General features: G+C 39.0%; 1 protein-coding gene across 2 annotated transcripts; it reads left to right on the forward strand.

Annotated features, from left to right (window-relative positions):
- Nucleotides 1-19,594, forward strand: LOC114148167 (synembryn-A). Of its 2 annotated transcripts, none has more exons than XM_028023212.1 (14): nt 1-95; nt 1,277-1,379; nt 2,066-2,113; nt 3,146-3,163; nt 6,739-6,828; nt 7,340-7,842; nt 9,944-10,079; nt 11,493-11,675; nt 11,966-12,060; nt 12,173-12,323; nt 13,621-13,716; nt 14,849-14,993; nt 16,665-16,947; nt 18,434-19,594. In XM_028023212.1, the coding sequence occupies exons 2-14, from the start codon at nt 1,290-1,292 to the stop codon at nt 18,603-18,605; spliced, it is 2,010 nt and encodes a 669-aa protein (XP_027879013.1). In that variant the 5' UTR covers nt 1-95; nt 1,277-1,289; the 3' UTR covers nt 18,606-19,594. The 2 variants fall into 2 exon arrangements, with proteins under 2 accessions (XP_027879013.1, XP_027879014.1); XM_028023213.1 differs by having other exon boundaries at nt 1,280-1,379.
- The last annotated feature ends 5,094 nt before the right edge of the window (nt 19,595-24,688 follow it).

Consider the following 24,688-nt stretch of genomic DNA (forward strand, 5'->3'; position numbering starts at 1 on the left):
TCAGAGGAGGAAGGACATTAAGCTTACAGACACTGTTTTATTTGGAGGACAGAGACACTGCTTTGGACGGGGTGAGTGGGTTATTACACCAACAGGTAAGTGCAACAGTTCATAGACATTAGTGCCCTGAATGTTACTTAGAATTATTTCTAATGATTCACCTCAAAGTATCTGAACGTAGTGCTTCAATTCACATTAATTAGCTTTAATAGCAGCTTGATGGCTAAATAATTGCAACTGCAGAGACCACATTATCATTTGCTTTCTATTGGTCATTTATTGCTGTCGATATTATGTAGAACAGTCTTTCTCATTCTGTGGTCCCCGGACCACCAGCGGTCCGCGGGCACCCTCTAGTAGTCCTCAAAGTACTGCATGTAAACAACCGTTTATTTGCCGTCATGTGAGCTCAAAGTGCGATGCAGACAATCAGCTTACCAAAGGATTATGTTTAAAAATAATAATGGAAAAATGGCTTAAGACCAGGTCACACAAAATAAAAGCTGAAGATATCGGTGGAAAGAAAGAAACCAAGACAACTTATATGATCAGAGGAAGAAAAAGTCATACCTGATGTGCGAGCAATTCGATTCTTTTGGACGGTCTACAGTCTGTTAATGAGAACTGTTCTTTGTTCTTACGACTGCATGCTTATATGACTCTCCTCATACGGCAACAGCTATTGTTTTTAATTAATTAAAAATGATTTAATGCAATAGATGAATACAATTGATAGAAATGGGTGGATAACTTTACATTTAATAGTGCAGAAAATGACTTTTGTTTCTGTCAAAGCAACTAAAGTCTATTTTTCTGTTATTGTGCAAATAGCTCTAAAATGCTATAAATGCACACAACACTTGGTAGTAAATTTCATTTTTGAATTCCATGTGTTTGACATTATTGGAAAGCTCAAAATCCATACTTTCAGAATCTTTAAATAACTCAAAACACCCAGAGTCGACTTGGCCGGTCCCATTTACAAACAGCATGGTTGAACAAAGAAAACAATAAGTGTGTTAAGATGCTAATTTAAGTTTGTATACGTTAAGGTGTTGTGTTGTTGTCGAGCAATTTCAAGTTAGTTTGTCTGAAAGTGTTTGTTCGATGGGTTAAGTGACCCTCAGCCTGAAAATGTTTGAAAAAACACTTATGTAAAAGTTACTTTTATAATTGCTGAGCCTTTATGTAAGTGCATACATAAAGACACTTACATAAAGAGATTACTTTAGTGTTTGTTCTTGATTACAGGAAATAAGTTTGAATATTTCTGCAGCAGACGCTCAGGCATGGCGCCAGACGTGGAGAAGATCATCCAGAGCATCAGCCTCGGAGACCAGGACGCCGTCCAGCTCTTACTGGACAGCTACAATACCCAGGTTACTGATGGTTGCCATGACAACTGCCTCAATTTGGCATGAGACATTTTCCTTATTTTGTAACCATGGAAACAATGTGCAAGGCACGATGAGAATGGGTGTCAATGCCTAGAGAAATGTTTGAAATGTCTGCTGGAGCACCAAGTTGGTCGGCTCCGTCTCTGGCTGCATGTTGCCCAGAAACATGTTGAAGCATTCGTCGCTTCTCTTTCTCTGCTTTCTACTTCCAAATACCAAGATAATTTTGGTATATTGTGACAAAATGAATCAAGTAAATGAAAACATGTACCAGCTGTTTATCCTGTAAACGGTAGTTTGAATCCCCAACCTGTCCATCTCTGTCATGACCTTGGGGCCCGGTGGGGCCAGCTGAATGGCAGTCATGCCTCTGTCAGTCTGCCCAACAGCAGTCAAGTACAATGTAGCTCACATCATCAATGTGTGATCGGGTGAATGACCCATAGAAGTATGAAGAGGTTTGAAGTCCTCTGACTTGATAAAGCAATATATAAATGTCATCCAGTTATCATTTTACCATGTTTTTATTGACACTGAGATTATTGTCTCACTATCATAATTGTAATATTTTCTCAGTATGTCATTTGCTTTAAGTTTTTGTCTTTATCAAATGATGCTGATCTTTGTAAAACATTCAGCCCTCCATCTTTTTTTTAATCTCTCCACAGTACGCAGAGTGCTTCTTTTTCAATACTGAGGCACAAGAGAGAAAAAAGGTCAGTAAACAAAATGTTTGAGTCTGTGAATCATCTTGCAAAAATATTCACATATAAAGTTAGGAAACGCCCCACATACAGAGTGGAGCAACACTCCTGACCACCTCCCCACAAACATCCCTCAAACCAGCAGACCAGGCACCAAACCCTGTAAAAACAGCTCTCCTAGGGAACCAACTCCCTCACTGCCCAACATGATCCTCCAAGGAAGGGAAACTCTGGCATATTTACCCCAGAGCAAATGGCAGCAGAACCACCAAGCCCCATGGAGCCCAAGACTAGCGATGGATACAAGTACCAAGAACCAACTGGAACCAGAACCAACACCCCAACCCCACCAACTCCCACACACAGCTTTGTGGCATCTTCTGCAGATGCCAGCGGTTTTATTCTGAGTGCAGTGTCTCTACACCTGGCACTGCCTCCTTTTTGAGCTTGCTGCACTTTTGAGTCTTGACGGCTTGGACTTCCATCATGTTCCACCTGCCTTCATGACTGTCCATCTCTCTGCTGCAGAACGTCTGGAACAGAACATGGTTGCTATAAAACAAGACAATGGGCAACCTCCATGTGCAGCCCTCTACTAAGCATTTTCTTGTCATCTGATTGAGAATGTTTATACTGTATTTTTGTCATTGTAATACTGGACAGACTTTGGCTTTGCCTTCGGTCATCTATGATGTCCACACCCGTGTCCACAGCTTGAAGAATATGAACATTTTTGCACAGTACCGGAGTTGTTGAGAACAGCACCACCTGCTGTTTGGTGAAGGCATAAAACAGTCATGCATGTTGACTTTACTTCTTATCAAAATGGACACATGTCATAATCTCTTTGAATCTATTTCTGGACATCTTTTTCATTGAGAAACAGGAATCCCCATTTTTCTGACCAGACACTATCCAAGTCCAAAATGTCAATAGAAGAATGTCACCACTTTGTTTTTGTCTGCTCTTTTTAAGTCTTACACTTATTATCTTTTTCTTTTTTATACATCTGTTGCTGTTCATTCTCGGACCACCTGTCTGTAGCAACAACAACTGGAAGAGGTAAATAAATCACCCAGACAGAGCTGTGCTGACAATGAGTTCACACCGTCTTACATTAATCTGAAAAGGTGCTTAAACTGTTTAGTCACATCCAGTCTCTGTATGGATGGGTGTCCTCCAAAAGCGATTAATCATGTGTTCCAAAGCTGTTTAGATACCTCATGACTCATCATATTACTCTGTGTTGACCTTCACTTTCGTAGTATGTTTCAGACAGTTTGTGCTGAAGACTCTGTTCTAATAGGAATTCATTCTTTTGGTGGATTTGGTTCAGGGCTGAGAGTGGAAAAAAATCCTGAGCCTGAACTTTTTTCCATCCCCACAAGGGGGACATGATGTGAAGGATGTTACATAATGCAACTCACCTTTAACACATAACATACAATACTATATAAAAATAACTCTTTTAACCCATGGAATAGTGGGCTCCTGATCACAGATGTATATAAAGTGTCAGGATTGGTGAAGGCGGAGACAAGGGAGAGCCAAAATGCTAATGAATATTTGTTTAACTTAAAGACTTGTGAGTGCTCACCAAATTACAGGCATAAGACGCACAAGAATCCTGCACAAGACTAGGCTAGAACTAGAACATTTCTGAAGAAATTTAAACGGGGCCTACCAAAGTGTGCCAGTCTGTTGGAACCCAGCGTTCTGATGCTAAAGATTTCAATGCTAAGCTTAGCTAAAATAATATTAATAGCATGTGGAGAATCACAAGAATATTGACTAACATGAACATAGTCCATTCAGTAGTGTATAAGCTAAAATTAGCCAAAATGCTAATGTTAGCCTAAAAGCTGCCAGTGGCATGTGGGGTATCACTAGCATATTGTGTTACATTGACTTCTTCTATTCAGCATACTAATCATGGCTAATAAATCAAAAATAGCTCAAATGCTTATTTTACCCACCAGTACACTGAGAAAGAAATAACAGAAATACTTATTTTAGGAAATGCTTATTTTAGGGTAAGAGCTAATGTTAGTGCATGGCCTTGTTTAACCTGAGAGAAAAAAAATAGCTAAAATGATCATTATAAAGAAAAGACAGGTGTAAATGCCTTGCAAAGCAAGGCGGTGCACTAATTTGAGAGACGGAAATAGCTAAAATGCTTATTTTAGAAAAAGCTGATATAAATGCACCGCCTTGCGAAGGCAGTGCGCTAACATGTGAGAAAGAAATAGCTAATACTTATTTTATGGAAAGGGCTAACATTAATGCACTACCTAAGGCAGTGGGGGGCAGTGCACTGCTAATGTTTGTGCTATATTAAAGCACATACATTAGCTGAAATATTTGACAAAATTATGAAAATTAATTTCTGGGAGCCTGGATTTACCCTCAGATGGGAGTTCGCTCTGAAGCACCTTGATAGAAAACAGAGAAATTTTGAAAAGATTTTATGGAAGCAGACACTCGGTGTGATGTCATGACTGACTTTCATACCAATAGAGCCATATTTGTGGGCGTGAGGGCGAGTTAAAAACTTTTCAGTTATTCTAATTTATAGAATGAGTCTGTATATTTGCCTTCAGTTGAAAACAGTTACAAAATTCAGTAATATTTGTTGGGAAGAATTATCATAATAATATAGTTGCATTTTATTGCCGGATTTGATCAAATACTCAAAAACATTAACAGCATTAGATTCAGTAGCAATCAAAATGTTATTAAAGAATTCAAAAAACAGAATAAAAATGAATCCTTGTCAGTGGAAACTTTGTATTTTACAATTATGTGGTTCTGACTTCCACAGCTGTCCCTGAACTGACTGGCATAAACCTGTGCCCTGCTGAATTACACATAGCAAATGAAACATGACGGGTCTATAATACAGTAAACACATTTCTTTACTGTAAAATTATACAATAAGTCAGGTTTTAATTCATTTTTCATAACTTCTTTAGTCTCACCAGTGGTTCTGCAGCTGTCTCTGCAGAACCACAGAGACAGTTGTGGACAGACAGGTTCTGTACTCTGTTGAAACCAAATAATGTACTAATGTCAGTGATGATGGTGTAACCAATTTCCAAGTCATGTCTTTTTCTCTGCTCTTCAAGATTTTCAGTGAGACATTTTTGGGGCTGGTTGGAGCAGTTGGGGAGTAGAGTGACCATTGATATTACTGGATTGGAAATTGCCTATTAGCTGCTACAGCTAGTGATGTGTGTTTGAAGATGCCATTGCTGTGCATTGAGTCATAGCCACAAAACCATACAGTTACAATGCAGAATCCTGTCTTACCTTCTTGGTCCTTCAGATTGATTGAGCAGCTTCTGCAGGTTCCGCAGTCTGGAAGGAAGCTCAGAGGGGGTAGGGCCTTCTCTAGTGTTGCTCCTCCATTAGGGAATGATCTAACGAGAGGCTCCTTTACTGTGTGCTTTTAAAACTAATCTTAAAACAAATATTATTTGATTTTTAAGCATTCTTATGTAAGTTATGTGCAGCACTATGTTTAAGCTGTGGTTGTTTTAAAGCCCTTCTTAAAGTTGGTATGGTAATGCTTGGGTCAGGTGTATGGACGGAGGTGGCTCCTTGGTAAGATAGGCATACCATCTGTTGCACATGCTCACCCATAGAACAAGTTTTCGAGGTTGTAAATGCTAAGTTCTAAATTCTCTGGAGAGTTACTTACCCAGTATTGGCCACACACTGTCAGACAACAAGACAGAAAAAACACAGTAGGGACCAATGCTATATTAATGCTACAGCAATAATATGTAACACTGAAACCAGACTCAAAAACACCAAGAGTTCTGTAAATGTTGATATCTATTGGGAGCACAAAAATATAGCCCTATTATTAAACAGCCCACACCAGCAGTATCTGGTCAGTAACAACACTCCCAACATATGGAATCCAGCAATCCTTTCTGAACATGAAAAATATTAATACCTCTAATAAAACTACCCATGGCTGAAGTCCAGTAATATATTCTATCTCTTTACACTTCAGTAGAATATGTGTAACATCTGTTGGGTCGAGTGATACACATTCATTAATGTGACACACTGTGCCTCTGCTTATCTGCCTTCCCTTTAAGTTTCTACAGATATTAGACAGTAGGGAAGCCTTAAAGTTTGAGGTATTGAAAATAGATCTTTGTGTTGCCATGGGTAATCAACAGGGTCAATGCATCTTTGCAACTGCAGTTCTTCTAGGACTTTTTTAGCGTCTTATGGCCTACCAATAAAAGTTCAAAGAAGGAATGAAAACCACTGACCTGAGAGAAAGTCATTGGTGGCCAGCTTAGTGTTGAACATTGGAACCAAGGATCTATAATTGGTGAAACAAATTTGTAAGAAGTGTATCTCAATGCTGAATGATGTTCTGTGTGTGAAGTAACCCATATAGACAAGACCAGTGAGCCTAAACATGATGGAACATATTATAAAGAAGAAATCCAGTGGAGGGTGATGTTGGATTTAATATCTTTTCTGAGGACCACCCACTTGAGTGGAACAGACCAGGGAATAAACAGAGTACAAATACTTCATGAACACTTTGAAGTGTGATACATTATCACGGATGTTATCTGCAATGTTACTAATTCCATCTCTTGGTTCATCAGTTCAGAAAGAACAAAATAAGGGACTGCGCTTCAAACTCTGATTCGGACATTGACTCAGATGACAAGAGGCCAAATCTTCTTCTCAGAGAGGTAGGCCAGTAAACTCATGTGGTCTGTTTGTTCTTCAGTATCCTCTGGACTTCCCAGAACCTCCATTCATCTTTTACAGCAGATTTACCTGTATCTAGATTCATCTGTTTAATCGTGATTATTTGTTTAATCATATTCTCTGGAGATGATTATTCAAAGAGGAATTCCTCATAAGATCAAGAAAATTATGGACAACCCTGACCATTCTCTTCATGAGACTGTGTTGGAAGGCAGAGCATCTTCATTCAGAGGCTTCTTCAGATTCAATGCAGTACAGACTGCTACATGAGATCTTTCCTGCCAACAGCCATCACCATCTTCAATAACTCTTTGAAGAATCTAAATTCTTATTTAATTTCCCTTTGGGATTAATAAAGTATTTTTGAATTTGAATTGAATCTATTATTTGAATCTAGTACATGTAATAAACTTAAGACTCCTTAAATGTCCATGTAGTTGATTTGTGCTGAGGCTGAATTCTTAGATTTCACCATAATATTTTTTCCTGCAGGATCTGGCTGCAGCCCTGCTGTGCTTTGTTGGTGGTCAGTTGCAGCCTGCAGTGCTAAGAGCTTGTCTGCATACTCTGCGAATCCTCTCTCGTGACCGTAGAGCTCTGGGACCAATGGTCACTGATAGCTCCCTTCTTACCTTGACACACCTGGGAGGTATCAATCTTCTGCAGCCCAGACAACAGCAGGACAAGACACAAATTCAAGATCAGTGTGACAGAACACAAACACAGATCCATGGAAAAGAAGCAAGTGGGTCTCATGAAGCAGCAGATTCCGATCAGAGGTGTGCAGTTTCCTTTTCAGAGTGTCACTCCTTTAACCGGCGAGGGAACGTAGGGCACCTTGTGCTTGCTGCTGGGAAAAAAGATGCCCGGGAAGACGACAGTGAAGAAGACGGGAAAGTGGATGATGGGGAGGTGTGCAGGAAGGAGGCCATGAAAGTCTTGTGTAATATTATCTACAACAGTCCCCTGGCCCGGGAGAGAGCCAGCGCACTGAGGTGACAGTTTTAAAGTTGCCTTGTTGTTTCTGTATTATGTAAAAGTTCAAAACTTCAGTTAGTTTTGACACAAAATCAGAGATTATTGGAGCAGACAGAGATCCTTTACCATTCCTCTTTACACAATCTCTTCAGTTAAATGTTTAAAAAATCAAGAATTCAGTCCATCATATTGAGATCTAGGTGAAAGTTAAGAAGTTTGTTGATCAGAATCTGGAGCTAGATTGTATTAAACCCTGATGAGAAGTCTACAAACAGCAACTTATCACAATTTTTGTTTCCTTCAAGATGTTTAAAACCCAGTTTAGTAAAGTTGCAGTTTCATCCTCAACTGCATGACCAGCTCTATAGACAACCAAAGGGTCAAGTAAGTGATAAGTCTGAATATGGCGATCTCTCTTGATCAGTTTTTCAAAGGATTTCATAACAAGGGAAGTCAGTGCAACAAGTCTAAAGTTTTTAAGAACTTTTGATTGGCTGGTCTTTGCCACAGGTATCACGATGGACTGCTTCCAGCAGCTTGGTGCCCTCTGTTGGTTAAGTGACAGCTGGAAGATCTGATACAAAATGGGAGCCAACTGTTCCACACGAGGAGAGCAGTTGACCCTTACACAGCCTGGCCAAAAAAAACAGTCGCCACCAAAGTCACACACTAATATTTTGTTGGACCACCTTTAGCTTTGATTGCAGCATTCTTTCACTGTGGCATTATTTTGAAAGGCTTCTGGTTCAGCAGGCACCTGTCTCTCTTCTTACTCTGCTGCACCCATCACTCTGGAACTCTGGGTAAATCTGGACTCATTAGACCACATGACCTACTTCCATTGCTCCAGAGTCCAATCTTTATGCTCCCTAGCAGATTGAAGCTTTTTTTCTGGCTAGCTTCATTGATCAGTGGCTTTCTTAAGGCTATAGAGTTGGTCAGTCCCAGTCCCTTGACTTAGACCGGAGTTCTACAGTTGTTTTTCTTCTAATTGATTTCACCAAACATTAAGTGATCACCAATGACAATCATTCAGGATTTTTTTCCATCCGCATTTCTTCCTTGAAGAAAATTGGTCTCCATTATCCTTCTAGTTTTTAATAATGCGTTGGACAGTTCTTGACCCAGTTTCAGTAGTTTAAGAAATCTCTTTAGATGTTTTCTCTGCTTGATGCATACCAATGATTTGACCTTCTCAAACAGACTGACATCTTTTCCATCTCCTTAGACATGGTTGTTTAATAAATGAGAAGCAACTCATTGCACCAGTTGGGGTCAGATAACGTTTTGTCAGCTGGAACAATATCGACTATGAAGTAATTATCCAATAGGAGGCTTAGTTCAATTTGCTTAGTTCAATCCAGGTGACGACTATTTTTTGGCCAGGTAGTGTATTACCTGAACCTGGGCTTTTTCCAACCTTACAGTGTGTAAACAATTCAGGCAGACAATGTCAAAGGGGATAGGACCAGAACAAAGAAGTTTGTTTTTCAGAATCTAGATCTCATTTCTAAAATCAGAAGAATCAAATGTAGGGTAAAACATATTGAACTAATTTGCCAATTAGACATCAGAATTAAAACCAGGATGAACCGCAGTTCTATTGACCTTGATCTCTGATGCAACAATTGTTTTAAACCATTCCAAACTGGGCCTAATATATTATTGGCAAGGTCTTTTTCTAGATTTTCCTCTTAATTCAATTCTTATTTCATTATTAATTTCCCTTTCAAGTGAATTACACAATGTGAGGTTTCCTTCACTGAATGCCTTTTTGTTCAACAGATTTTTCAACAATTTTGACATGCATGGTTTGCTATTAGGAGATACCTTTGCTATAATTTTCTTCACAAAAAGCTATGCTTCTACTAATCACATCAGTGTGGTTGTATGTAAATGAGGGTTACCACACACAGCCTCTTTGTGATTTGCCTGTAACACCACCATCCCAGTCCATGCATACTGGCACGTCATTTCTGCATTTGAGGAGCACCAAAGTGCTATTCATACATTTTCTACCAAAAGCTTAGATGCTCTGAAGGTTTAATGAATGGTGCTTTACAGCTGCTTAGCAACCCCTGGCCTCACGAAAAGCTTCATGTCTGTCTCCATGGAAAGGCTTCTACAGGGATTATGGGAGAGTCTGAAGCAGGGAATCTGGAGTGGGGCACCACCCACTGGCCAGTTTTACAAACTGAGGCTTCTCTTCTTACTAACAGCCCTGAGGCCTGAGCTCAGGCTGCAGCTGCAGCAGGTAAACACTCCTCACCCTCTCACTGTCATTAATGGCTTCATCTAAAGTTTGTCTCAGTCTACTGCTAATCTCAACCATGACTCTGGGACAATAGTGATGAAGGTATTAGGAGTTTGCCCAGCAATTGACAGATTGCTGGTTTGGTCCCTGCTCCACCCACCTCTGTCATTATGTCCTTAATAAAGACACTTTACCAGCCTTGCCTTGTGGTGAAGGTCAGAGAGTCCGGTGGGGTCAGAGGGCCCGGTGGTGCTGGTGCATGGCAGCCTGTCCCCAGGCAGCTGTGTAAAGCACCTGGGGGTCCTCTGGTCTTAATAAATTGCTATACAAGTACCAAGTCATTTACTCTGAACTAAACATTTGTGTTTTGTGGAATATTGAGCATGCAAAAATTCACTTCTAGAAATGAATTTGCAAAAGTATTCCCACCATTCATTTTTTTCCCCTGTCACAACTGCAAATTTCTGGATGTCATAATGGTGATGTAGAAGAAAAATAATGGATAGCTTAAGAAAACGTCTACATAAAACTCTGAGAAGTGTGTGGTGCATTCCTGTTTAGAGCTGCAACTAACAATTGTTGTAATAATTGATTATTCTCTTGATTATTTTGATGATTAATTTGATAGGAAAACTGGCACATTCTGCAGATTGTTCATTTAACTAGCTACAGAATGAAAAGGCTAAGCCTTTTTTTATGCAATATTAGAAATATATTAAAAATGCAATTAAAAAATAGTTCATTCCTAAAGTGAATGTTTGAACTCTTGATGCATCAGCAGCTAATTCCATAATTCTAGAAAAGCGCAGCCCTTAGAACTACGAGAAGCTAAAACTATACCATTTGAAAACTTTTGGTTGAAAAATTTTTTTTTGCTGTAACTTTAATGCAAAATGTATATAGCTTTTTGTATAGGTTTGACTTAATTACTACTCTGATAATGTTCTTTCAGAAAATGGCTCTTTTTTCAGTCTGTACACTCCAGTTAACAATTAATTGATTACTAAATCAGTTGACCATGATTTCAATGATCAATTTCTGTTTAGACCCTTTTATTTCAAGACCCCTAAATAAACTCCAGGCTGACCAGTTACATTTAGAAGTTGCCTAAGTAGTAAACATCGTCTGAGGATAAATGTTTTATGATGGCTGGGCAAAGAAATATTCAATCAGAGAAGGAGCCACGAGGCCCAGGGGAAGTCTGCAAACATATTCCAGTTATGTACAACTTTGTGTTGGTCTGTCACATCAAATCCATATTTAACACATTGAATTATGTGGCTGTAAAGTGACAAAATGCAAATGGTTCAAAGGGTGTGAATGCTTTTACAAACACTCAATTTCTTTATTACAACTAATGCTTCAGAAGCTGATTACCACGGTCCGTAGAACTCAGTGCTTTGTTTTGCTCAGGAGCGTGGGGTGTTTGTTCTGACCTCAGCTTTGGAGCAGTGCCTGGTCTTGAGATGGGCCGATGGAAATCAGCTGATCACTGACAGCACTTCTGTCTCCAAGGAGGTGTCCCAGGATGTTATTGAGATTCTCAAGACCATCTTCAACGTTGCTCACAGGTTCTACAGGCAGGTGCCTGACGAGGTGAAAACACAAAGCCATTAGTTCTAGGCAAACGTCTCCATAGTTAGGCAGGGGGTCCTCAGAAAGTTTTCATAGAGTTGGTCAGACCAGGCCAGTAAAACATTTTAGGGTGGAATGGAATAACCAAATTAAATAAAATGAGCTAATGCAGCAATCATAATAAGGATTGTCAGAGTGCTTCATGTACCCATGCCTTTAGAGGATTGTTTTTTGTGGTGAAATTTAAGATGAAATCCAAATTTAGTCCATGAGGTTAGGTCAGAGATGAAATCTGAAGGATGTCTTTACAGGAAGAAGCTACTTTATATCGCCGCCTGGCAGCTGTCCTACGCCACTGTCTGCTGCTGTCATGTGATGGAGCAGACACAATGGAGGAACTACAAGGGTCAGAGGCTTATCTTTAACCCATGTTAAAGATTATATACATGTTACAGATATGCTTGAGAAAAATGAACTAAGAACAGATGAAGGACGTTCATAAAGTATTTTCCCCTCAGACATACAGTAAACATCCTGTCAGCCCTGCCTCTGACCTGCCTGGACGTCATGCTGGCTGTCCCTGTAGGACAGGCGTCTCATCAGTATGAAGGTGTCAACATGGACTGTGTGCACGCATTGCTGCTCTTCATGGACAGACGACTGAACAGGGCAAGTAGACGTGCTGTCATAGGTAGAAACTGGACAAATCGATCTATAAATCAATCTTATCAACACCAAAGTGATTATTGGTATCAGATCAATACTAACATGATGACATTGATACTTTGCAATTTTTCTTCCATATCTCCACCAAATTACTTGAAATTCCTCACAGAGTTCATGCCAGTACATAGGCAGGAATTAAAATGCCAAATATCATGAGCTTACATTTGAGAGCAGAAGTTCATACCTTTGTAGTGTTTGCTCTTAAAATGTCTGCTTTCTTTCCAATACAATCTCTTCAATGAATAATAACTCAAACAGCGCATGATATTGAATTCAGTATTCAAGTTAGTTTAAAATATTTTCAATCTGACAAAGACAGCAGATTGCGTCGCGTCAGTGACTTCCTGCATTTATTCTTCCTGGAGGAGAACATACCAACAATTGCTTGAATTCTGTCGTTGACTTTGTAGCAATGACCTAGATTGAGCATGCAAGTAGCGACAGTGGAGAGGAAAACTCTTCATTAGCAGTAATTAAGTCAAAAAGAAAAAACCTCCAGCAGAACAAGAACCTGGCTTAGTACAAGCATCCATTTGACCACCGCCTGCAGGTTTGAGAAGACAGAGCAGAGACACAAAAAAGAAACAGAAGCGTTGGTCCAGCAGTACTTGCTATTTTAGTGAAAAGTAAAACGTTAATAGCAGGATAGGGAGAATGATTAGTTAATGACAACATTATTTCAGCTGATGCTCTCCTCCAAGATGGAATCAGAGCCAAACCGAACACCAGTGAGAGAAAACATAAAGTTAAAAGTTGAAATAGCAGCAATCAATGCAGCAAACAGTGGTGTTTCTTACTCAAACACTGGAAGCACTGACTCTCTCTGCTGGGGGCCATCATCACTCCACCTATCATCAGTCAGTGCTTTGTAGTTGCTGCTCCATTTGAGACACTGGTTTCTCTGGTGTGGTGTCTTCAGATGGTTTGGTAATTGTAAAACCATCTGGTCTCATGCTAACCAATAATGTGGCCTAATCAAACTCCCATGTGTGGTGCCAATGCATCTTTCAAGAATCTCGTGCATCTGCTGACTTCCACCCTGTTGTAATTGACTGTAACACAACATTCAATAGATGGAACATCCAGTCTCTTTAATCCAGTTCCTGGATGATGCAGGAACTGCTTGCAATAGTATTGCTCAGCTGTTGATGGCATGGCCATAGAATAAACTCAGTCTGCTCTTTATGATGGATGCGGTCTCATAAACTTTTGAAAACTATCAAACCTATTTTTTTCTCAGGGTCAGAAGCTGAAAGAGAAGCTGACTCCTGTTCTAAGTTTATTGACAGAGAGTTCTCGGGTTCACAGGGAGACACGACACTATTTAAGGCAAAAGGTAAAATTTTTCTTTTTCTTTGACTGCACTGACATTCCTTATTCTGTCTCTTCTGTGTTTGCTTTTTTATCACCTCTGAATGTTCCAGATCCTCAAACATACCACCACATAAAAATAACCAGAGTAAATACAGATGAATCTGTATGTCTTCTTCAATAATAGTATTATTAATGAAGACAACAAATGGCCTTTCAACAGTTTTCAGATTCTTTCTCACTCTGTAGTTGTAACACGTACCACTGAGGAAGGCAGTAGTAATGGTTAGAACTACAGAGACGTCACCTTGACTGAACACTTACAGGCAAGATTGCAAAAGAGCATGAGAAGAATGTGTGACTCATGAAACTTTATGCCCCTAAACTGACAACCACATTGAGCTGTCAAAATAAGAGCATCACATACCCTACGAAATAAAAGCCTTCATTTTTTTCAAAGCAGGTAATTGCTGTTTGGGGCTTTATGTGACTGGTTTAACCCAACCACTGTTACACATGGGATTAGTATGGCCTTTTAAAATGAAGCTTACTGAAAATTAAAAAAATAAAAGCCTCATTATTCCTTATCTACGCTCTACATATGAAGCTGACAAATGGCTACAATGGGATATTGGCTTAGAATAAAGACTCCCATGTTTATGATAGAACACACTTTGGTGGTAGCGTCAACATTCTAATAGGGTAACATGCTAGTGATAACCCACATGCTACTGACAGCATTTAATCTAACCTTAGCCTTTTTTTAAATTTTAGCTTATATATTAATATTTGCATACTGACTTAATTAAGTCACTGTTAGTCAACATGTTAGTTATAACACACATACTACTGTGAAAATGCTACTTGCTCTACATGCCAGTCATAGGCCTCATGCTAACATTAGACTTACAGCTATATTAAGTATTTGAGTTCATTGGGGCCTGGAGAGTAATGCACTGCCTTGAGAAGCAAGGTAGGGCACTGCATCGCTCCTGGATAGGATATTATTAATTTTGTGAATATTTTCTAGGTAAATGAATGCTTATTTGTTGCGAACAAAGTTTTGAACATATATTTTTGTAGGACGTTCATTGGTGGTACAATATTGACATCTGAATCAGAGCTGTATTTTTTTCTGTCATAACCTTTTTTCTCAGATCTTACCTCCTCTGAAGGATGTTGCTGTTCGGCCTGAGCAGGACAGTACACTCAGAGGCCAGCTAGTCCGACTGATGACACATGTTGACACTGATGTTAAGGACTGTGCAGCAGAGCTGCTTTTCGTGCTTTGCAAAGAAAATGGTACAATTACATCCTACATCTTTGTGATATTGTCTTCATAAAAGTTTTACTTAGATGACTTTGTGTCCAATCATTCAAGATATTACTGATTGTACAGTGATAGGCAGACATGTATATTAATTGAACATCAGAATCATATTAATTTGTGACTGTTAATGATGCATCTTAAATGTAGAGGAAAGTTAACACAACAATCTACTTTGCTTCATTTTAAAACAATAATGAATGCTCTACACAAACCTGGTCCAGATTTAGACTAACAGGAGTTTAGCCATCAGACTCTACTTCCGGTGGAGTTGCACAGAGAACTATGACACCTCCAGCTGATTATATTTGCTCATAGGAACTGAGTGAGTTTCCTGCATGAGGCAGAATATTCCCCAAACTCAGGTAGGGAATTTTGATAGTCCACTCTGCTCTCTTTGTTAAATGTTACAGAGATTGTTTTAATGTTTGTTCTGAGATGTATATGTATCTTAAATCCAGTGCTGGACTGCGATTAGAAAGAGATTTAAGTTTGTACACTTTTAGTGTTAAATAGAAACATAAACAGTAATATTAAGTTAGAGTTCTAGAATATTTTGCTGTGGAAAACATTTATTATAATTTTGTAATTTTGATTATAATCAAAATTATAATCAATAATTGTAATTATTTTACAGAATGTGTCTTTCTGCTGTGTAATTTAAGTTTACATTTCTACATTATTATTATTATTATTATCATTATTATTATTAAGTTTATTTGATAGGGACAGACACACATCAACATAGACAAACTGAGCAAAACAGCAGTCCCATGTTTGCGTCATAGTGCAATAGCAACATCTAATTTGCAGTACTTGTTCCCACATGTTCTTACATGGACCCTTATAACAGTAACAGGCAATCTGAGGTTAGAAACCTTTGTGCTTCATTATGTTCAGGAACAAAGTGAAAAGTAAAGAAGATCTGATAAAATGGAGGTGTCTTACCTGTTCTTATGTGTAGCCTTATTAAAATATCAGAGAACAGAACAGATGTTGCTTCAGCAGCCACTCTTCTGCGTATCTTGCCTTCAGAACGCACACAAGAATTCATTATTCTAAGTATTTAAACTATTTACAGTTAGGTTAATAAAATCATTTACAACTGGCAGACAGCAGATTAAGTGTCTTCACCCTGTATACAGCTTTGCTGCATCTGCAGTTGTCAGAGGTTTTATTTTTAGCATCTCTGTACTTTACACTGCCTCCCATTCAACCCATTGCAGTTTTAACCTTCTGAAGGCTTCCCCACATGCCTTGATGAATGCAGCTGCAGCTTCATTTCCCCTCTAATTGTGACCAAATTAGAATTTTTTTTTAAAGAAAAATTTGCATTTTAGGAAAACCCTGTTCCGGTGCCATATTGCTCACCATATGTCTTATTTAGAGGGACTCGACATATCTCATTGATCTCATAGGGAACAAATTGCTTTAATATTGCTAGTTGGTAATGTCCGACATTTGGGCCATTTCTCTTGTCACCTGCATTTAAGGACTAAATGCAGGTGACAAGAGATCATGAACCTACCTGCTCATGATCCTCCCTTTTCACTAATATTATTGAAAACATTCTGCTAAGAAAAGAAATACAATCTTTCTTGTGAAGAGTTGCCTCAGTATTCTTCTCATCCTATGTGTCTTTGCAGTAAGCCGCTTTGTTAAATACACTGGTTACGGGAATGCTGCAGGGCTGCTGGCAGCTCGGGGTCTGTTGAACGGCAGGAGGAACTCTGGGGACGGCCAGTTTGCCTCCCACTACTCCAGCGACTCCGACTCAGACACAGAGGAGTACCGCCAAGTCAGATCAAAGATTAACCTGGTGACAGGCAGGGTGGAGGCAGAGCAGCCCAACCCTATGGAAGGCATGACAGAAGAAGAGAAAGAGGAAGAGGCATGTCGTCTCATCTGCATGATCAACAGACTATCACAGTGAGAACATTTGATATGATACGACTCATGATCCTTTTGTCTGCTCAGTTATTCAGAGTACTCAGAAAGTTTCCCTCTTTCTACATTTTATGATACAGCAAACGTTTTAAACATAACGACCCATAGCAACAGAGGGAAAAACAAGAAACGGCAAATTTATTAAAGGCAACAAAACAAAATAGATGTACAGTACAGTAGTATTCACACCCTGCTCCATGACTATAAATTGAGCTCAGGTTCATCTTGTTTCCACTGATCATCATTTAGATCAGGGGTGTCCAAAGTGTGGCCCGGGAGTCATTTTTGGCTGTTGAAATGATTTTGTTTGGCCCCTGACACAAGTTGAGACCGGTAAAAATTTAGCCAACAAAATGGAATAGAGTTGAAGACCCTAAAAATTTGGCAATGGCATGTTTTTCTTCAAATAAGGCAACACTCTGAAACCTTGTATATGTTTTAGGTATTTGGGAATTAATTAGTTAGATTGTTTACTATCAAGCAGGTAAAACAAAACAAGAAAAATTAAACTAGTTTTTGCATTTTTAATTTATTGAATTTTGTGACAAACCACTAGTTTAAGTTTTCCGCTTTTCACCCCTTGGAGAAACAAAATTGGTCACCACTGCTTTAGATGCTTCTACAACTTGCTCAACCAACCGTAAAAAGTTTTGTTATGAAATGTAAGAAGTTTTCAACCACAAGTGTCTCCCAATGTGTCCACACCCCTCTACATCTGGCCACCTGAGGAATCATAGAACAATGCGAATATTGTGTGCAAGTGTTTTTTTTTTTGTTTAATTAACAAATTGAGGTTTTTCATTATGAACTGGCATTTAGATCAGTTAGGCTGGGCCATATACAATTCAACTAAAGAAAAAATTAATCAAAATCAATGCTGTTGATATGGTTTATTTTGTCTACAATTGCTACTCAGTGGTGGTTGTTGTGTGTCTTGTCTCTATGCTGCTGTAACTGTGAAATAATTTCCCTGCTGGGATGAATAAAGTAATTCTATTCTACTCTATTCTATTCTATTCTATTCTATTCTATTAATTTGATATTTTGTCTTTGAGTCAAGAGAAAAAAAAATTTTTGGGGTAAGGAGCTAAACTGGGGCTGCGCAGTTGGTAGCACTGTTGCCTTGCAGCAACAAAGTTGTGGGTTCTATTCCCGGCCTGGGGTCTTCTGCATGGAGTTTGCATGTTCTCCCTGTGCATGCTGTGGGTTCTCTCTGTGTACTCCGGCTTCCTCCCACAGTCCAAAGACTGTTAGATTAATTGATCTCTCTAAATTCTCCTTAGGTGTGTGTGTGCGTGCAGGTGTGTGTGTGTGTGTGTGTGTGTGTGTGTGTGTGTGTGTGCATGATTGTTGTCCTTTCTGTCTCTGTGTTGCCCTGTGATGCACTGGTGACCTGTCTACAATATGTAGAAGAAGCGCCGTGAAAGTTTTACAGATGTTCTGTTTGTGTTTTCTCTCTCTCATTCAGAGACCAAATCATTCAGCCAATGGGTGTGACAAGAGATGGGAGACTGGCTCCTCTTTGGGGCCAAATGAGGAGCTGCACAGAAGAAAAAGAAGAGGAGGAAGATGAGTATGAAGAGGAAGAACAGGGCTTGAGTTCAATGCCACAGGGATTGAAAGACAAAACAATGAAATAGCAAAATATTTTCATGCTACACTCAGTAATGAACAAACAAGTATGAGAGAACTATTATCATTTCTTATTGGGGCGCTCTAATTCTACACTTTGTTCTCTTTAATATTTATTTTTGTTCCGTCACCGTACACATATACATACACCCCACAAAATATACATCAAAATGTGCAGCCCACTCTTGAGAAGGGAGTTATTACTTCTGTTGCCATTTCAATTTCCATGGTAAACATGGTGGCAAACGATGGCTTTGAATTACAATAGAAAACAATGTACCCTACAAAATAAAAGCCTTCAAATTTTACTCAGCAGGTAATTGCAACTTTGGGTTTTACATATATGACTGCTATAGCCCAACCACTGTTACACATGAGATTGGTGTGGCCTTTTAAAATGAAGCTTACTAAAAATTTCTAAATAAAAGCCTGTTTGTTCTTTACCTACTCTACATTTTAAGTTGAGGGAACTGTTCAATGAGATATTGGCTTAGGACCAAGACTCCATGATTGTCAGTGCACACATTCTAATGGTAGGGTCAGCATGCTAGTACTTTATCATGCTAGTGATAGCTGCCACATTTAAGCTACCATTTTAGCTGGGTCTTTTGTAAAAGCTAAGCTTTACATACTAAATGGAGTACCTCGATGTTACTCAACATGCTGGTGATAATACATACATCCATCTAGTGTCTACATGCTGGTTGCTCAACATAATAATGATAGCCCTCATGCTAACATTAGCCCTATAGCTAAAGTAAGCATTTTAGATGATTTTGAAAATGTATTACATATGTTTATCATAATGAATGTAGTAAGTCAATGTAAGTCTATACCCAAGTGATGCCCCAGATGCTATTGACAGCAGTTAAGATAACCTTATAATTTAAGCTAATTTTATCTCATAAACTAATGTTTGCAAACTGACTGGAGTAATTTTATATTAGTTAACATGCTAGTAATAACCCTCATCCTACTGGTAGTATCAACATGTTAGCATTATAACAAATTTTAGCTTATACACTAATGTTTTGCATACTGAACAGAGTAATTATGTTAGTCAATATGTTAGTGATAACCCTCATCCTACTGGTAGTATCAAAATGCTAGTCACTTGATATGCTTGTAACTCTCATGCTAACATTATCCTTGTATCTAAAATAAACATTTTAGATAATATTTGATTTATTAGCTGTTTTTCATAGTCAATGGATTAAGTCCATTTAAATTAACATCCTGTGCTACTGACAGAATTTAAGCTAATTTTAGTATATACACTAATGTTGTCATACAGAATAGAATAAGTCCATGTTAGTCAACATAATAATAATATGCCACAAACTATTGATTACATTTTAGTTCACCTTAGCATTGTTTCTCATTTTCAGCATCAGAACACTGGGTTTAAACCGACACACACCCTTTGGCAGACCCCTTTTAAATTTCTTCAGAAATGTTCCAGTTTCAGGATATTATACTACAGCATGCTGTTGCTTCATCCTATTTCAAGATTTTTTTATTCATAGACTTAAATCTGAGTGATTATTCTGCTGCTGCATCTACAGCAAATCAGATAAAGTGTCAATGATGTCAGAAGGAAAGAATAGAATAGAATTCAACTTTTTTGTCATTGCACTGTCACAAGTACAAGCAACGAGATGTAGTTTGCATCTATCCAGAAGTGCTCTACGAGATATAAATATTTATTTACAGATGTACAAGACTATGTATGTATGGACTATAAGGGGTTATAGCAAGAGATATAGATATTGTGTATAAATATAAATATGGGAGCTATATGCACAGATTATACAGATTATACAGAATATACAAGAATGTTAGGGAATGGATTATAGATAAATAATGGCAGATAAAATTTACAGGTTGTATGTGTGTGTGAAGAAAACAGTCCGTGATGTGTGTGTGTGTGTGAGGACAGTCCATGTGTTATTGTTGTATGAGAGGATAGGGGAGTACAGTCCTTATAGTTTATGTTTTATGTCAGGAGGCGTTCAAAAGCGTGACAGCTGTGAGAAAGAAGCTGTTCCGGTGCCTGGTGGTTCTGGTCCGCAGGCTTCTGTAACGCCTCCCAGAGGGCAGGAGGGAAAAGAGTGTGTGTGCTGGGTGAGTGGAGTCCTTTGTGATTTTCCCGGCCCTTTTCAAACACCGCTTCCTGTAGATGTCCTTGATGGCAGGGAGCGGTGCCCCAGCGATATACTGGGCAGTTTTCACCACCCTCTGCAGCGTCTGCCGGACGGAGACAGAGCAGTTCCCGTACCAAGCTGTAATACAGTTGGTGAGGATGCTCTCAATGGTGCAGCGGTAGACGTTCGTGAGGATCTCTGAGGACAGGTGGTTCTTCCTCAGGGTCCTCATGAAGAAGAGGCGCTGATGCGCCTTCTTAATGAGTTTGGAGCAGCTGGTCGTCCAGGTCAGGTCCTCGGAGATGTGGACTCCCAGGAACTTAAAGGTGTCCACACGCTCCATCACTGTCCCCTTAATGTGGATGGGTGGATGTGGGTCAGCGTTCCTCCTGAAGTCCACGATAAGCTCCTTGGTCTTCTCGGTGTTCAGCTGCAGGTTGTTTTTGTCGCACCACTCAGCCAGACAGTCTACCTCCTCCCTGTAAGCGGCCTCGTCATTATCTCCGATGAGGCCGATCACCGTGGTGTCGTCTGCGAACTTGATGATGGCGTTAGAGCCGTGGACAGGTCTGCAGTCGTAGGTGAAGAGGGAGTAGAGGAAGGGACTCATCACACAGCCTTGTGGCACTCCGGTGTTTATGATGATGGTGGATGAGAAGTGGTTGTCCAGCCGGACATGTTGTGGTCGACTGGTCAGGAAGTCGAGCAACCAGTTACACATGAGTGGACTGATGCCGAGGTCTGTGAGTTTGGTAATGAGTTGTGATGGGATGACAGTGTTGAATGCTGAACTAAAATCTAAGAACAGCAGTCTGGCGTAAGTGTTCTTACTGTCCAGGTGAGAAAGGACAGAGTGCAGCGCTATAGAGACTGCGTCCTCTGTGCTCCTGTTCTGCCTGTATGCAAATTGGTGGGGGTCTAGTATGGGGGGGAGACAGGATCTGAGGTGTGCTAGGACCAGCCGCTCCAAGCACTTGGTAATGATGGGGTAAGGGCTACCGGGCGGTAGTCATTGAGTCTGGTTGGGTTGGGATTCTTGGGGATTGGGACGATGGAGGTAGATTTGAAGCAGGTCGGTACCACAGCGCGGGCCAGGGACAGGTTGAAGATGTCCATCAGCACTCCTGCCAGCTCCCCAGAGCACGTTCTGAGGATACGTCCAGGTATGCCATCAGGACCCGCAGCCTTGTGGGATTTAATCCTGCTCAGAGCCGCTCCTACGTCAGTGGGGAGGAACGTCAGTGGCTGTTGGCCTGGGGTGGTAGCTGCTTTGGTTGCAGTTGTGGTATTCCCTCTCTCAAAATGAGCATAGACGTTGTTAAGTTCATCGAGGAAGGAGACATCAGTAGAAGCGGGGGTGGTATTGGGGTTCTTGAAAGAAAAATTAAACATGTAAAAATGACTATTTTCAACTGAATTCATGTTTTCTGTTTGCATTCAAACTGTTAAGCTCTTTAGGAATGCCATGTGTTCATCTGAGCTGTTTACACAGTGTAAATTATGTATGCTGTTTTCCACACCAAGGGTAATAAAATGAAGTTCCTCTAAATTGTTTTCTGTATTGGTCGTGTTTTTTAATTGCTATTTTGTACAACATAATTCTATTAACTCATTGTTTAGCAGTGTTCTTGGGGAATATTCAATATAAGAAAGTGAGAAAATATGTCCAAAACTTGTAACTATTACTAGATTCTGTCTTATTTGAATATTAAGAATTTAAACTTTTAAACTCCCATATAGTGACCAATATGTGAAAACATGGAAGGCTTGATCAAAACTAGTAATACTCACTTTTTCTTCCCATGACCTGTTCATCCTCTTCCAACCTATACTCCATCTGTTTCACTTTTTGTCAAGATTATCTCTAATGTGGGCCAATGGCCCAGATTTTATTTATTCCTCCCTAGTGGTTTCCTGTCATAATCCTCCCCTATTACTCACCTTCAGGATCCATTTCTCAGCTTGCTTCTCTCCTGTTCCTCTGGGTGTGTGTTTCTGTTTTTCCTCACTGAGAGAATCCTTCCAGATCAAAAAAAGGATTACATTGTTCTTAGAAATGAACTCTTTAAAATGTATTGTTGTCCACATGAGCAAATTGTGCATGTGGGTCCAAAGACCTACATGCACAATAAATAATTTTTTTTATAAAAAACAGACATGACAAAAGTACAGCACACTTCAATGACAGAACTGTCACATGAAACATAAACAGAATCTATAATTTAGGTTTGGGCATTTACTGTATCATTTAACATTTATCACGATAAATTTCATATCAAAGTAAGAATTTTAAACATTCTGATAAAGTTTATTTTGTGATGATAAATTCCAACTAATAATGTTTTAAATCCCTCTCAAATTGCCCTTATTGTCGGAATTGATAGTTTTACTATTTTCTGCACTGTCTGTACGATGAAAGCACCAATAAATACTAATAAATTTGAAACAGAAAACAGTTTCTGAGTGCAGTTTAGTGATACAAATAATGCTTCTTTACGTAACTGCTGTTACGTAAAGAAGTGTGTTACAAATGGGAATGTTTTTCAAGAGCAGTATTTGTGTTTATGGTTCTGCAATTGCTGTCACACAAAGTTACAGCTGTAAAGTTACCTACAAAGAAATAAGGAATACCGGTATGTCTTATTTTCACGTTTATTGATATTATAATAGTACTGCAAAATATTGTGATAAAACCAAGTCCAATTTGCCCACCCCTACTGTCATTGTCTGTGTTGTGTGTTTAAGAAAGTTATGGTATTTGATCTGAAATGTCTAAGTGTGACACAACCCAAAGCAGAATAAATTCTAGACTACATTCTCCCTGTAGTCTGTCAATACTATGGTAGGTCAACATTTTACACTCTTTCTAGATACTTTTGGAAGAGGGGAAAGAATGGTGTGAGGAGATTGCTGTTTCAGTTGACCCCAAAAATTGTATAAACATGCATGAGTATGTTTATATGTCAATGTCCAAATGGCTAGTGTAAACAGACATGTCCTTAGTTTACATGTTTCCATGTGGAAGGTTTCGAAGAAAACTTTGCGAAATATGGCCTCTCCTGTTTTTTTTACTGATCTTGTGCAAGAACATTTTGAGATACTTGAAGAGAGTCGGGAAAAGGCTTGCTATAAAGAAGTCTAATCTTTCTGTAACAATGCACAGATATTTTTTTCTGCATCTGTGTATCACAAGGTTGTGCTCTGCTGCAGAACTGTGACAACATTCCAAGTGTTGGTCCTCCTCTCTTTTCTTAGCATCCCAAATCCAAAGACCAAATAAGGTGCTGTGTGAGATAGCAAAGGAAGCAGTTGGGAGCGTTAAGAAAAGAAAACTCCCATCCCAGTATAAATATCTGAACTATTAGCTGTTACTAAGAATTCTGATCTGTGACTATTCCTGGAAAGACAGCATGCAAGTTTCGAAAATCCATAACAGGTAAAAATAAAAATACAGTTACAATAGCCATAGAAACAAAATTAGAGCATAATCATTTTATTTATTTATTTATTTATTTATTTATTTATTTATCTCAAACATGATAGTAGAACAAAATCACACACATGAACAAGAAATGAAAAAGACACATAGTTTTTGTACCACAATAATCTTAACATGCTCAAAAAAACTGCATACATATATGACTGCATACATTAATAGACATGTACTGTATGTATACATAATACATAATGCATATATGCTCATGTATATACAGTTTATTTATTTACTGATTTATTTTTTGTTGCATCATGTATATGTGATGCAAGTTAGACAGACAAGAACTTGATGGAAATAATTATGATCCACTTGGGTTCAATAGTATACTGATGATAGAATCACCGAAACAGTGGAACATTATGACCCTTTATTAATACCATAAACTCAGCTTCTCCAAGAGCTAAAACCAAGCAAAAACTCCGTAGAAACAGGGGAAGTGTGGAGTTGACTC

Source organism: Xiphophorus couchianus, chromosome 7 (assembly GCF_001444195.1).
Source record: "Xiphophorus couchianus chromosome 7, X_couchianus-1.0, whole genome shotgun sequence".
Lineage (NCBI taxonomy): Eukaryota > Metazoa > Chordata > Actinopteri > Cyprinodontiformes > Poeciliidae > Xiphophorus > Xiphophorus couchianus.